The sequence below is a fragment of the Paroedura picta genome, chromosome 7, assembly GCF_049243985.1.
Source record: "Paroedura picta isolate Pp20150507F chromosome 7, Ppicta_v3.0, whole genome shotgun sequence".
Lineage (NCBI taxonomy): Eukaryota > Metazoa > Chordata > Lepidosauria > Squamata > Gekkonidae > Paroedura > Paroedura picta.
The window spans coordinates 40,894,932-40,911,117 of record NC_135375.1 but is presented as its reverse complement, the minus strand read 5'-3'; the positions used below and the strand labels follow the sequence as shown (position 1 = coordinate 40,911,117).

The 16,186-nt window shown below is 42.6% G+C and overlaps 1 protein-coding gene across 9 annotated transcripts in view; it reads right to left on the bottom strand.

Moving 5' to 3' along the window:
- ADGRV1 (adhesion G protein-coupled receptor V1) overlaps positions 1 to 16,186 on the bottom strand; it is a 329,124-nt gene that overhangs the window by 174,043 nt on the left and 138,895 nt on the right. For 8 of the 9 annotated variants that reach the window (XM_077347582.1, XM_077347586.1, XM_077347583.1 and 5 more), the window contains 9 exons: positions 14,880 to 15,081; positions 12,246 to 12,465; positions 11,468 to 11,707; positions 7,627 to 7,776; positions 6,310 to 6,783; positions 4,913 to 5,056; positions 3,324 to 3,495; positions 2,651 to 2,786; positions 911 to 1,758 (listed from right to left, as the gene is read on the bottom strand). In XM_077347582.1, coding sequence (XP_077203697.1) covers positions 911 to 1,758; positions 2,651 to 2,786; positions 3,324 to 3,495; positions 4,913 to 5,056; positions 6,310 to 6,783; positions 7,627 to 7,776; positions 11,468 to 11,707; positions 12,246 to 12,465; positions 14,880 to 15,081 — 2,586 coding nt within the window. The remainder of the gene's footprint in view (positions 1 to 910; positions 1,759 to 2,650; positions 2,787 to 3,323; positions 3,496 to 4,912; positions 5,057 to 6,309; positions 6,784 to 7,626; positions 7,777 to 11,467; positions 11,708 to 12,245; positions 12,466 to 14,879; positions 15,082 to 16,186) is intronic. The other variant, XM_077347591.1, reaches the window with a different exon arrangement.

The window sequence follows — 16,186 nt, the reverse complement described above, 5'->3', positions numbered from 1 at the left end:
AATAATGGAAAAGTAATAAGAAATTCTTGCAACTCCCCTCTGTCACTCCTCACCAATGTCACACATCGTGTCGTAAAAGTACTTCTGCCTTTCTTGTTTTTGGAGGTGGGGAAAGGAACTCTTCTTATGCTACACTATAGAGGATAATACTAGAGGTTCCTCCAATGTTGGAAAATTTATTAGACGTGAAGAGCTAAGCCAAAGATACCATGAAAAGGCAAAGACTACAAGTGGAAAGTGTCTGTGTCACAATACTGGGGCATATGCAGGGGTGGAGACAAACCCAAAGAATAGAAGGTTTGCTAATTATGGTTAAAACTGGCCACAGTTGCTTTCTTTGCATAAACTCTGGAAATTTGGGGAACTATCCATTCTTTAATCTTTAGGTATGCAAAGGGTTACAAAACAAGTTTTTCCTTTTAGAATTCCAGACTACAAAGGCAAATGGGTATCAATTAATGTACTGACAAAGACAGCCAAAAAAACAAAAGATAGTTGGGTGAGGGGGCTTGGGGAAGCACCACATATTCAGTTAATGCAACAAAAATCTTCTGTAATCTGATAATTTTCCATTAGGTAGCAGGGGAAGGGGTCTTATTGTGAGGAATTGGAGAACATAGTAAGATAAGAAGAGAGATTTTGGGATTCTTTTGGAGGTTGCACTTAGTAAGACCTCGAGATTGAAAGCCTACAAAATGGCAGAGAAATGCAGAAACATGAACAGAAGAGCCTGAAAATCTAAAGATTGTTCTATCTACCTTCTAATTAATCATCAAAGGGAAGTACATTTTAGATCTAGGGTAATAAGATATTTTTTTTGCCATGTACAATGACAGTGTTGTTAAATAAACAATAACACCCTCACCTGACAGCATTTAATTATTTACCAAATAAATGAAAACAATATTACCTTTGATAACTATGGTTGCAAAGCCTGCAAACCCATATTCATCACTGCCATCCATAATCACAGCTCCACCTTCTGGGTCAGAGAGGACAACATAAAAGAATTCCTGTCCTTCAGGCTCATTGTCATCAAGAATTCTGACAGACACTTGGCTTTCTCCTTCCCCATCCAGCAACATTACAGACAAAGCCAGCTCTTCAAAGTCGTCCTCTTCAATTGCCCAGGTCAAGTTGGAAACCCACAAAACATTCTCAAAAGGAGATGTCCCTATCCCACTCTGAGCATTTATTCCACCAAATGTTTTAATGGTTACTGAGACATTGCCAACAAACCCCTGGGTCCTTTTGATATGAATCAGAACTGAGTTTGGTATACTGTTATTGGAATCTTCTTCAGTGTAAATAACAGCTGGCCCAATGCTTAAGATTCCATGATGAATATCGTTGTCCAATAGGATAACTGATGCAAGACTAAATTCTGGATTCAGACGTGGATTCCAAGTCAAGTCAAGTTCCTGAGTAGCTGAAAGTTCCACAGATGTTAAGTTCACAAAAAATATTTCATCTCCTTCTGATATACTGTCATCAGTTATCAAGATTTCAAACACAGCCTCGGTTTGAAAGAGTCCAAAAACAAGTTCTCCATTATGAACAGATTCAAAGTCTTCTAGTGGTTTGGCACTTCCTTCAATTGTTTGATACAACACTTTGGTGAAGTTGCTTTGGTAACCAAGCAGTCTTTGTACATATAATCTGACCACTTGGACATCTTCCTGTACTGAAATATGTCTTGAATTAGGAGCAAGCTGAAAGATTCCCATTGGCTCAATTTCAGCAATGGTGAAGCCTAATCTACAATGAGAAACAAACACATGCAAGGTCAAAGGGGGGGAGCACCTGTGGGGGGGGGGATGACCGAAGACTAAACAAAGGGTGGGTAAGCATAATAGAAACAAAGATGCTCTTATTTACTATCCCTTTTTAATGTCTGAAAACAATCTTCCTCCAGCCATAAAGCACAGCTTTTCCTTTTGCAACAGCTAAAGCCAAATCAAGCCTGGTTATGCAAAACTGAAAAATCTTTTACCTTGAATTCATCAATTCATCTTAGCCTTTTACAAAGTTTAACATGACTAAGGTATAGACATGGGCTTGGAGCCCAACCAGGACCAAGGATGTTTAATAATGGAGCATAATTCACATCCGATTTCCAGCCCCGAGCAACTGTGAGCCGCGCACAGTGCGGCTCACAGTTGCTCCTTTGCCAGCGGCCTGACGCTGCCGCCAACACTTCGCCCCCCCCTGCCAGCCAGCACCCGCCACCACAGAAGCCAAGCCGCCGCCACAGGGACATCGCCCAGCTCCTGCGACGGCACCCACGGCGATTCCTGCCTGCCGCCAACAAAACAGGTACGCGCCCGGCTGACAGGACGACCCTGGCCTTGCTAAGCAGGCCCGCACAGCCCCGCCGCCCTCATGGCGTGCCCTGCTAGCGCCCGCTGCATTTTTACTGCAGCGGGCTTATTTACTAGTATAACATATAGTTCTATAGCTTCATAGTTCCTGACCTATGAAGCTACATGTTCTGGAGTCCACCTTGCAATCACAAACTTTCACTGCTCTGAGCTCCTAAGAGAGGGGCACAAGTATGATCAAATAACTAAAAATGATCAAGGGGGTTTCTTTTTAATGTCTGCACACACCTGCTGCTGAGCAACACACAACTCATATGCAGTTTTCTTACCTCAGTCGAGCCCCACCAGATACATTGCTATGTACTTCTGAGAGGTGCACAGCAAACGCCTCTGGATTACTTGGGTTTGGAGAAACATGAAATACAATTGCTCTGCTTGGTTCACCATGAGAAAAGATAACAGTGCCTGGGAAAAAGAAAGATGGAAAGGAAAAGGAGAATAATTTAAGAATATACATATTCTTAACAATCCATTTCACAAGCTTCTTTCTGACACCGAAAGTAGGAATATTCTCTCTTTGTGCCAGTACTAAAATATACACAACAAAAATGAAGTGATCAGGATGACTTTTTAAAATATGGGCAAGGTGAAGGGACAGTGATTATCTAATCTTTGAAATTTAAAGCTTCAAGGCAAAATGAGGAGCAAACCTATGTATCCCATATAAAAGGTCCTAGACTATCACCTTGACATCTCTGGTTAATTATCCTTGGTCATAATGCCAGGAAAAATATAAGTCTGAAACTATGCCACGAGACAGAAAAATGAATAAGACGACATGATCTGATTCATTCTACTAAAAAAAATTTTTTTTTCTAGATTAAGGAAAAATACATACCATCCTGTCGACTTGAAATGTCACCTGTGTTTAATTTTGACAGCTTTACCAAGATTCCCCTGAGAAGGCTGTGCAAGTTAGACTGCTAAAATAAAAGCTCTCACCAGATGCTGGTGTAATATTGCCTGGACGAAGAAACTCTGGAACAGCAGCAAGTGGATATCCAGAAGTCCAAATAACTGTGACTGAGCCATAGACACCTTCCCGAGTTATCAGAGCTTGAGTTAGTCCTGTTGTGATATTCCCAACTCGTAACACAAGAGAATCAAAGGCAACCTACCAAAAGAGGAAAAAAGAAAGCTGCTGCTAAAAATGTCCAATTTTGCATGTTCATGGCTGTTATTCTGCTGGCAACAGCCGTGGGATTTTTAAAATAACTTTAGATTTGTGTATATCAAATTATCATATACAGAATATTGTTAACAGTTGAATATCAGGCATTACTTTTTAAAACAAATTCCAAGATTTTTAGCGAGAAATACATTACATTTTCAGAGTTCTACATCTGGGTCACAAAAATGTGAAGCATGCATACTGGATGGGAGATACACTCCTGGGTAGCAGTGTGCATGAACAAGATCTTTGGGTACTTGTGGATGGTATAAGCTGAATATAAGCAAACAGTGTGATACATAGGTAAAGAAGGCCATTCCAGTCTTGGGCTGTATCAACAAAAACAGCATATCAAAATTGCAAGATAGTCCCGCTGTATACTACATTGGTCAGACTGCAGCCAGAGTACTGAGTGCAGTTCCAGAGGCCTCACTTCACAAAGGATGTGGACAAAATAGAGTGCAGAAGAAGATGCAGAGCAGAATGACAAGGATGATCTAGGTCCTAGGAACCAAGCACTATGAGAAAACGCTACAGGACTAGGGAGTGTTTAGCCTGGAGAAGAGGAGGTCGAGAAGGGACATGATTGCTCTCTTTAAGTATTTGAAAGTATTTGTCACATAGAGGAGGACAGGACCTGCAATAATGTGTTTAACAATGTGTAGAATGATATTGTCTAGATATCGGGGGGGGGGATTTCACTGTCAGAGTACTTCTGTGGTGTAGGCTGCCTAAGGAGGTGGTGAGCTGCCCCTCACAGGAGGCCTTTAAACAGCGGCTGGACACATAAGGATCCTTTAGGCTTATCCTGCGTTGAGCAGGGGGTTGGACTAGATGGCCTACATGACCCCTTCTAACTCTATGATTCTATGACTCTAATACGGTATGCTTCCCAATAGAACACAATTCCTTTATTAATGCAAAATTATGCCCCTGTAGAGCCACACGTGGAGAAAGAAAATAAAATATGGATTTTTTTTCTTTTCTTACATAATCTAATGATATCCAATGAGAAATTTACTGTAGTTGACAGTTTTAGAAGAGTGTAATAAAAAATCATTTTGTATTTTCTAAAAGTAAGGGGAAATACCCTACCCCACTTCTTTTGAAAACAGAAAATAATAGAATACATTTCATGATAGATTCCTGTAGGGTATATCCTAAATGCACAGCAAACAAACACTAAATAAGTTTTTCACATGTATAATTATCATCATTATAACTAATTCAAATGTTTCAGGACCTGACAGTCAGAGGGCACTGTTAGTCTTCACATTCATTTTAATATCTACTTATGTCTCTGGATTACCAAGTTTGCTCTGCCCTCTGTTGGTATAACTATTTACAATAAGGCTCATACCTGAGAATTGGCAGCTTCCTTTGGAACTGGAAGAGAGACAGAACCGGCTGTCTCTAGTATTTTAGGCACAATATTGGCATGGCCATTAAATAGGCTTACGTTGTTCAATTCCAGAATGAAATTCAAACCCAGGAAGAGAAATACCTGGAAAAGAAAATCACTTATATAACTGTCCTCAATACTTAAGAATAAAGCACTCAAATCAGCATACCTGCAAGTCTCATACAGTAAGACCAGTTTTAGAACAAATATTTTCCCAAAATAGTTACAGCTAAGAATATTGATATTATGAAACTAGAAGAGATTGAAGCAAACCCTCAAAGGGTGTGTTAAGGTACAGAAAGTAGTCCAAAGGCTATAAGATTTCCTGATATATGTTTTTTACTCTCTTTTTTCCTGTCTTAAACAGCTCTACCCCTGATTTGCTTTCTAGAATATTTTAATTTGAAAAATAATCTGATAGCTGCCTTCAGGCTATTAAGAGAATACTCTTTAGCAAGAAGCTGTGACTTTACATAATCAATCCAGAAAAATATGTAGGTACAGGTAATGAGTTTAATATTGCCAGTTTCCTTCAGAAAGATGTTTGCTTATCAGAAAGAAATTCAAGAAAGGTTGCTTCTCAAGTTAAAGGTAAAGGTAAGGTGTGCAATCACCGAGTCATGTCTGACCCTTGGGGTGACGCCCTCCAGCGTTTTCTTGGCAGACTCAATACGGGGTGGTTTGCCAGTGCCTTCCCCAGTCATTACTGTTTACCCCCCCAGCAAGCTGGGTACTCATTTTACCGACCTCGGAAGGATGGAAGGCTGAGTCAACCTTGAGCCGGCTGCTGGGACTGAACTCCCAGCCGGAGACAGAGCTTTGAGACTGCATGTCTGCTGCCTTACCACTCTGTGCCACAAGAGGCTCCTTGCTTCTCAAGTTACTGCAAGCTAAATTACTTTATTGGAAGCAAAAGATTTTCACTTCTTTTCTATGAGAAGGGAAATTTTGTTGTAGTGGTTAGGAGCACGGACTTCCAATCTGGAGAGCTGGGTTTGATTCCGCACTCCCCCCACATGCAACCAGCTGGGTGACCTTGGGCTCGCCACAGTAATGATAAATCTGTTCTGACAGAGCAGTAATATCAGGGCTCCCTCAGTCTGACCTACCTCACAGGGTGTCTGTTGTGGGGAGAGGAAAGGGAAGGTGAATGTAAGCCACTTTGAAACTCCTTTGGGTAGAGAAAAGCAGCATATAAGAACCAACTCTTCCTCTTCTTTTTCTTCTCTATGTACAGGCACCCCCATCTAATATACATGTTTGACTTTCCCTGCTTCCAGAATAACTCTATGTCTAAAAGTGATATTGCTGTCAACCCAAACAATGTTGTTACAAGGTGAGAAGTTACAGCAGACCTGGGGATGTATTGGCACTGTCTTCACTCCATAACTGGAACCTTCTTTAACTAGCAGATGCCCTACTGTATTAGCAGGGGCGATCAGCTGTTCTTGACTGGAAGATGAGATCTGATACTCTACAATCACATCTGCAAAAGTCCCAGAATGCCGCGTTATATTAATCTGGATGTGTCGGCTCAGGTCTTCTTCTACCAATAATGACTGTTTGTCATAATATAAGGCAAATACTCCATGGGGTTCATCATTTGCAAAAACAGTGAATCTAGAAATAGTTTTCTCCCAGTCCACATCAGCTCCTCCTTCCACTGAAGTCAGCTGTACCACATAATTCTCATCTATTTCAGGAACATCATCAGGCAACAAGGGAATAACAATTTCAGATGTCCTCTGTTGATCAAGAATGATGACAGAGCCACTGGTCACAAGGAAATCATCTGTAATGTCAGAATCACTACTCAGTTCCCAGTAAACCTAGAACAAATCAATATTATTAGCCAGCATAGTAAAAGCTACATATTCACATATATTTTATATATAATGCAAAGTTGATTTTAAACTGAAAATATATTATCCACTAAAATATACATTTATTTATTGTTGAGTTTCTCACTGAAACTCAAGATGGAATACACAAAGTAAGTGAATACAATAGGATGAGACATCTAATAAGCAGTGTGATGACTAGGACTACAGAAATCTGAAAGCATCAAGTATAAATACTGTATGTTAAAGAACATAGAAAATGGTATTGCATGAGTAGAAAGCAAGAGCAGAATATAATATAAATGTAACAGATACACAAATATACAATACATGGATATTAAAACATCATCTTGAACCATTCCACTATAATATAACCTTATTGTCTTTATAAAAAATGCCTTCCTGGACAAATCTGTTTTGCATAGCATTGGAAGACAGAAGCTTGGAAGCTTTCCTGACCTCCTTAGACCATTCCACAAGGTGGAGGCCACTACAGATGTTGTCTTGCGCATTTACAGGGTGACATGTACTAAATGCCCTGATCAAATGAGCAAAGCTATGGCAGAACATAGGAGGATACGCAGCCTGGCACATATGAGGAACCAAGGCCATGCAGTGTTTTGTACATGATAGCCTGTATCCTGAATTGAACCCGCTAACTGATGGACAGTCATTGCCGAACGGCTGTAGGATGCATAGTCCAGCTGACTCCAGATAATAACCAAGCTGTGGCATTCTGTCAAGTCCTTAAATGTTTTCTATTCTATACAGAGAACTTTGATTTTCAAAGAATTGAGATTGCAATGTTATGAGCAGCCAAGGAGAAATTACCGTGATGTTCCCTGTGGTGCCTTGAATTCGTGTTACAAAAATCACAATGTTCAGTGGGCCTTCTGATTCTGATGGCTCTTTGTAGTATTTTGAGGATAATGATTCTGGAGTGAACTGCACAATCCCATTGGGATCACCAAATTTTTGAATCTAAAAGGAAAAAAAAACATGCAAAACCATAAAATTGGTTTCCCTACTTTGTGGGGTGAAGAAAATTCAAAAATTCACGCTGAAAGTTATGATTCATGTTCACTACAAAATTAATAATCATGACACTAATTCTGACATAGGGCCAGTGTTTTGTTTGCCTCCCCCTATGCTCTGTGGAAAGATTACATGTACATTCAACAGAAATTTCTGTAGCATTGTATGATAATAAAAGCACAAAGCCATCATGAATTTTGCTATTTGTGGTTTCAAACAGAGTACACCTGTCACAAATTCTATGAACTTTTAAAGCGGTTTGTGGTTGTTCATAGAGCAAAAAGCAAGGGTTTAAGGAACTCCAAGGCCTTTAAACCTCTGCTATCTGTTCCCTATGAAAGCTGAAAAAACAGCTGAATAGCAGGAAGACACCCTCCACCATTCAGCTGTTTCAGGCTGTCTTGTGCAATCCCATTAAACTATAAAGGGACTGAACAAGACGGCCTGAGAAACAGCTAAATGGTGAGTAGGCGCTCCCCAGCACTCAGCTGTTTGGGGCTGACTTCTGCAGTCTCTTTGAAGTTTGAAGGGACTGCAGAAGACAGCCCAATATACTGAATTAATTTATTTTGGATTATATATATTCCCTTGGCTTGTGCCCATTCCTGATCACAAGATAAAACAACAATATTCCACAACATATAGCAAATAAACATTTATTTATTTATGACAATTATTTATCACATGGCAATATTTTGGTGAACTGGGCTAAAATAAAACAAATATGGAGTGAGTAACACCATAATTGTAAAGGGAAACTCTTCTTTTGGTGGGAGAGCAACACTGACTCCACCCTATGCTGCATTTTTAAAAATTGTGAATGTGACAATAAGAAATAGACAAGATTTCAAAAAGCAAGTGAACTATGAGATGGCTGGAAGTTGTACAGAAAGAGAGGTTTAGAAATTTTATTTGACAGTACAAAATATATCTAGGATGAGTATCATGGATATCCATTGAAGAAATGTCATGATTCAGTTGTAAAGCATCTACTTTGCATGCTAAAGGTCCCAGGTTCAGTCCCTGGCATCTTCAGTGAAAAGAATCAGGTTAGATGTGAAAGATCAGAAGTGGAGTCTTTAGAAAGCCACTTGCTGTCACAGTTGAAAATACCACTTGGTAGAATGAGCTCCCAGAGGAGATCTGGCCCTATTGGAGCTAGCACAGTACCACAGGGCCTGTAAAATAGAGCTCTTCCGCCAAACTTTGGTTGGGGCCAATGATCTGATAACATCTATTGCTTCCTCTAGAACCTTAATCAGAAATGCCTAATGGGAACCTCTGGAATGAACATCTGGTATTAAAGACTAGACAACTGTTAATATTATGTTATGATTGTTATATTGCTATGTTGTTCCATGTAATTAACCTATGACGTTATATGTAAACCACCCAGAACTGTATGGAATGGGAGATATAAAAATCTAAATAAAATAAATAAATAATGGTTTTAATGATTAATATAATGTTGAACTTTTTATGAAATTAATTTTAGTAGAAATCTTATTTTTGAATTATTTATTTCACACACACACACACATCTGTAACCTCTCCGCGGTAAAAATAAAAGGGTAAGCCCTGTGTGGGAGGAGTTTGTCCGTGATGAGCAAACCCACCGATTGGGGTCTTGCCCGCGAACTGGCAAGCGGAGGGCCCAATCGGCTGGCGCGAAGGGAGGCTGCCTTTGCCTCCTGCCCGCCATTTGCAGCCTTGCCGCCGCCGAGGAACGTCACCACCTGACCACCCTGCACTCCCATGTGGCTCCCAGCCCGCTGCCGCCACTGCACCATGACTTCGCCTCCAGCCTGGTAAGCCGCTTGCTACCGCCCACCGCCAACCACGGCCTACCTTCACCTGCCCGCCGCGCTTCCACGGCAATGCTCCTCCCCGCCCGCCCTCCTCTCCCACGCGCCCCTTACAGCTCCCCATGCAGAGACTTCCCCACAGACTATCCCACAAAAATGCCGACGGCCTGCGCTCACAAAGGCCCGTCTCCCGATCGGCCTGCGTGCTGCCTTCGCCACCCGCCCACCTCCAAATCTGCCCACACCCCAACACAGCCCGCCTGCGCCTCCAGCCCAGCACTGTGAGACTGCCGGACACCCAGCCACATTGTTGCCCGGCCCCCATTCCATCCAGTACGGCCCCGGCCCGCCGCCTCCTACGCTGCCCCAATTCGCCTGCGAACTGACAAGGCGAGTTCCCTGCCTGCTGCCAACTCGCCTCTGCCGCGCCCGCTTTCCGCTACGTCCCCCCTTACAAGCCCTTCCCATGCCCGCTCACCTCCCCATTCTCGCCCCCCCTTCCCACCCCTCCCCATCTATACGAGCCGCCGCTGCCCGCCACCCATTCTCCCCACCCTCCAAACACCATGGCATTCTCACTCCGTCCGAAGCCCTCCACAGCTGCCCGCACCTCCGACACCGCTTTCCACCACCTGTTTCCCCCCCAACTCTCCTGAGCCCTCTCCGCTCACCTCCGACTTCTCCCCCCCAGCTCCCAATCCCCCCTACGCTGACCTCCGACACCACTTACACGCCCCACGTTGTCCACCCCCATGCCCATCCTTGCCTCCAAACGCACCCTTCCACATCCATTCCCTCCTTCCTCCTTTCTCCCTCTCAACTTCACTTCCATCCCCTCTCCCTTCATCTCTTTCTCTCTTCCTCCCTTTCTTTCTTTCTCTCCATTTCTCACTCTCTTCTTCCCTTCCTTCTGCCCCTCCAACCAAACACTCCACTAGCGCCCGCTGCATTTCGGCAGCAGCGGGCTTAACTTCGAGTATATATATATATGCCATGACCAGAGCTAATTTCAGCTAAACTAGGTGAGTATATTAAAGAAATGGACATGGGTAGCCTCTTGTGGCGCAGAGTGGTAAACGGCAGAAATGCTGTCTGAAGCTGTCTGTCCATAAGGTTGGGAGTTCAATCCCAGCAGCCGGCTCAAGGTTGACTCAGCCTTCCATCCTTCTGAGGTTGGTAAAATGAGTACCCAGCTTCCTGGGGGGGGGGTAAAACGGTAATGACTGGGGATGGTACTGGCAAACCACCGTGTATTGAGTCTGCCATGAAAACGCTAGAGGGCGTCACCCCAAGGGTCAGACATGACTTGGTGCTTGCACAGGGGATACCTTTACCTCTACCTAAAGCGATACACTCTCTCTCCAGTGTTATTTCCCCAGACTTAAACATGTTTATGTGGGGCTGTTAAGTAGCAAAAAAGAAAAGAAGTGAGAGCCCCTACATTATAAGTCTTTCACACACTCCCCACTTCAGCAGTCCATTCCAATTCTCTCAAGAGTTTGTGGACCACAGCCATTCAAGTGAGGAAACTGCAGAAGGAACAGGGAAATAATCTATATTTCCCATCAGAGAAGAGTTGGAAGGGGGAGGAGAGGACTAGTTGATTCTATTATCCCTCCTCTCTACAGCCTCCTAGTCCTAGACCTTTGGCTGGGCAAGAGGAAAACATTCATTTTAGGATATGCCTCCTTTCCAGCCAGATGGGTCCCCAAAATTACCTATGTATTTGCATTTAGTTACATTGTTAACAACTTCCAATAATTACAGTGCTTATCACAGGGCAGAAAAGTGCTACAGAAGTAGTTAGACACCAAACAAAAATTATGACTTACAATTACTGTAATGTTGGCAGCCTTAGGATCTATTTCTGTTTCTCCCTTTACAATGTTCAGCCTAATAACATAGATCTCCTGAACTTCAACATCTTCAGGAGGATAAATCTCCAAGTTGATGCTTCTCAGACCTTCTTCTCCTTCTTCAAAATAGAAAGACCCATTTACTGGGTCACCAATGTCACTGTTTATGGCAGGTAAAACTACTTCTGAATTAGGTCCTAAAATGTTCCAATTAACCTGTCAATGACATAACATAAATGTAGCACTTGTTAGTATTATTAAGATGTAACAATACAAATGAAATGTTACAAGTAGTACATGTCCTTACAAGTTCTAACTGGATGAGGTCTAAAAAATGTGCAGTTCGATCTCTATAATATTGGCAGACTATTGCCAATTATGTACCTCAGCCAGTCATTTTGCTTGCTGATACACTGAAAATGGAAGAGAATCACTTCCTTGGTAAACACTCAAATTAAAAGATTGGATAGAATCTGGGAGTAAATTTAGTCACAATGCAGATCAAAACCTTCTGCCCTATGTACAGATACTGATATAGGTAATTGAACAGAAGTTCCTTCACATGCCAATCTATGTTGAACTAGGCAAATTCTTCCTAAATTTTATTAACTGCAGTGGGTCAGAAATTGTACCTCTATATAAACACACAATCTGTTGTGTAGACTTCCATTAAGAAGGGGTAATTTCATAATAAGTACACATACTTCAAAAGAGTCCATTATTACAAAAAAAAATTGTACAGGAGAGGACATACCTGAGTATCTCCTACCAATCCTCCAGTTCTTTCCAGCACCAAGGACAGCGTCAATGACACGTTAGGATTGGGAAGAATTATTCGGCTTTGGTTGAGGAATCGGACAGTCCCATGTGGAGAGTCACTCTTAGCAATAGTTATTTGGCTCACTAGGTGGTGCCCAAGGACTGCTCCTCCACTGGCTCCGACCAGATGGATTTCAAACTGCTCATCATATTCCCTGTTCCAGAGACAAGAGAAAACACTGTGTTTGTTGACAAACAGGATCTGTCCACTGAAGTATCATTATCATTAAAATCCAAGGAACAGTCATTTGCTACATAACTCATATATATTCAATGCTGTAGATTTAATGGAGGAGATAAATGGAGATAGACAGTGTATAGTCCAAACTAAATGTAATTCACCCCAAGATGTGTATATTTATGTGTGTGTGTATATATATATATATATATATATATATATATATATGTATATGTATATGTATATGTATGTGTATGTGTATATGTATATACACACACATATATACTTATACATATACAGAGAGAGAGAGGGAGGGAGAGAGTCTCGTCTACCTCACATGGTTGTTATGGAAGAAAAGAAAACTGGGTATACTTTCTCAAGACCTCTGAAAGATGTGCAGGATAAAAACAGAAATTTGAGGAATTATCTGTTCCCTCTTAATAAAACAGTAAGGGGTGCTGGGGTGGGCATTCCTTTTGAGGGGGGGGATTTCTGCTTCTGCCAAACGGCTGACAAGGAGGCCACAGAAAAGCCCCTTCTCACTTAAAATACTGCTCTGCCCGAGGGTTAGACACAGCCAAGCCATGTGTCTTTCTTCTTTACAACTCTCTGCAGATTTGAGGCCTACAGCACAGCATTATTCTGCAGACAAAACTGGATGCTGTTGCAATTTCTTTTGTCTTCTGTTTCATCTCTAGGATGCTTTGAGCTGATCCTGCGTTGAGCAGGGGGTTGTACTAGATGGCCTGTTTGGCCCCTTCCAACTCTATGATACTATGATTCTATGATCTGCACAACAACCCTGTGCAGTAGGCCTCAAGTCTTTCAATTCAACAACAACCTGTGTGGGAGGCCTTAAATGTTTCTTCTCTACCACAACCCTGTCCAAAGTAGCCCTTTCTGCCTGGGGAGCTGATCTTTATACTCTGCAGGTGAGCTGTAATTCCAGGAGCTTTCCAGGCCCCACCTGGAGGTTGGCTACCCCTGGGTTGGAAATATTCCTGGAGGTTTGAAAGTGGGACTTCAAAATCGTACAATGCCTCAGAGTCCAGCCTTCAAAGGAGCCATTTTTACCTGCAGTTGGTAGGGAGTGGTGCAGGTATATCCCTCCTGGGCTATGGGCTAACCTTGGCCTGGCAAATAAAAAAACAGTATAAAAAACCTTACTAAGGTCAAGACTGCTGTGCACAGAGAGTCTTTCTCTTAGGGTTGTCAGCTTTCCTGTGAGGCTTTCTACCCAACCTCCCTCATGGGGAGTCTGCTATGGGGAGAGAAAGGGAAGATGATTGGAAAATGTTTTGAGACACCTGAGGCTTACTGGGTCACTGCAGTCCATTCCCAGTTCTCTCAGACCTCTCACAGCCCCTCATACCTCACAGGTTGCCTATTGTGGGGAGAAGAATGGAAAAGGTGTTTGTAAACCGCTTTGAGACTCCTTTGGGTAGTAAACAATAGGGTACAAAAAATCTGTTCTTCTTCTAAGGAGCAACCATGAATGAAGCATGTGGGCACATAACATTTTATCAGCAGTGAAAAAATGGAGACAGAAGGAACAGGGTGGACACATGTGTACTGTGACTAACCCATGTGTATTAGGGCAGAGGGGCATTTCGGTGTCAGTGGCCTAATTCACACAAGAAGGGAAATGATGCAGAACTGGGGGAAATTGGTTGCCATGTAATCTTCCCCTAAGAATAGTCTCCAGTCTGATTTTTCCTTCACATATCTGAAGACATGGCTCTGGAAAGCTCATCTGTAACCACTATGCCACAATTCCCAAAGGTCAGTCCTCTCCCACACTCAACAAACATTCCAAACCACAGGTTCTTGACACCCATATCTCCACACCCATGCCCTCATTTGCCACCATACCACCACAACCTCCCACATAAGACACACATTCAACTCCATGCCCTTACAGACTGGACAGCTCCTCCCCTTCCTCTTCCCACTGCCAAGCTCTAGCGCCCGTTGTATTCTCGGAGACAATGGGCTTTGCCCCTAGTTAATAGATATGTGGCTATATAATATAGATATATGAACACTACATTTTATTTCCTCAAGTGAGAAATTTCCAGGAAAAAAATTCTGAAAGCAAAGAGATGGCTTCAACAACTGTAAAAGCAAAGAGATGGCTTCAACAACTGTAAAAGCAAAGAGATGGCTTCAACAACTGTAATTTTCTATTTTGCATTCTCAATAATTCCTACACAGTTGAAACGCAGATTACCTTTCCAAAACAAGCACTGATAATTCTCATACTTCTGTGGCTGCCTTACATATTTTGTATAATCATACATTCCAGTCAACATCAAATAAAACACCCCAAAGTAGAATTTTTGAATTATTATTGGCTAGCAAATGCATGCGTCAACAGGTATTAGTCATCACCTTTCATCATCATCGATGACTAAAACATTGATAAAACTCTGGTTTTGACCATGATGGAAAGTGACTGAGTTATTTGTAATACTATAGTCAACACCGTCAGGAAGAGCTGAAATACTTCTAGATATTAATTCTGCAGTCACATAGCCATAATTTCCACGTCTTCGTAATACTGGAATCATTATCAACCCAACATCCTCTTCCACTAAAAAAGAAAAGAAAATGAGTTAGCACAGCTTTCTATATAATGCACTTGTACACAACCACTTGAATGCACAAAGGAAATTTTCAGGCAATTATCTATAAACACATCACCAACACAAAATCACAATTTTGATGAGATTACGGCATACATCCCCCTTGAGCCTTGAACATGGTGGTCAGGGAACTGTGGTGGTCAGGGAACTGCGGAGCTCATAGCCCACAGGCCAATTGCAGAGGCACGGGGAAGGAGCTGGCAAACCACCTCATTTTTTTTGTCAATAAAATTCTATGGAAAGTACGCCAACAATGGTATGGAATGGTAGGTCCCCCAGGCCAGTGGTCCCTAACCTGCGGGCCGCGGCCCGTAAGGCCATGGCGCCGGGCCGCGGCTCCCTCTCCCCGCCCCCCCGCAGTAAAAAATTTCCCAGGCCGCAAGCTTGCGGCCTGGGAAGTTTCTTACTGCGGGAGGGCGGGGAGAGGGAATCAGGGCCGGCCGCGCCCGTGCGGCCGCGACCCGATGCGCGGGCGCGGCCGGATGCGTGGGCGTGGCCCGCGCGGGTCGCGGGCCGCGCCCCGATGCCCTGCCGGTCCCCAACCTCAGAAAGGTTGGGGACCACTGCCCCAGGCCATGAAGTACTGACCATGAACCAACTAAAAGAAGCAGTCAGAGACAGGAGCGCATGGCGAAGACGTTCCTATAGAATCGACGAGGGCCAGACACGACTGAACGGATGACATCATCATCATCACTGTATACATCTTGAAACTTAGTATTTGCTAAGGATGCTCTTTTAGCCTATTATAACAAATTTGTAAATAAAATATTGCTGCCCACCCATAAATAGAAACCCACTAGACCGGAATCCAAAGAAAGATTCACCATTTTTTTTGTTTTGAATTTTCCCCGTTTCCCCCTAGTATTCATGTTAACTGTGGAAGCTATGGTAAAGATTGCTTTAATATCTCATAGAAGCACGCATCTGTATAGAACAAAAATCTTCAGAACTCTCCAGAAGAGCATATCTGGGTGTTGTAAAAGAGTAACCGATAAAGATAGGGAAAAAGCAATTAAATACTAAGCTCTCAGCTTCACGGGTCTATGTTAC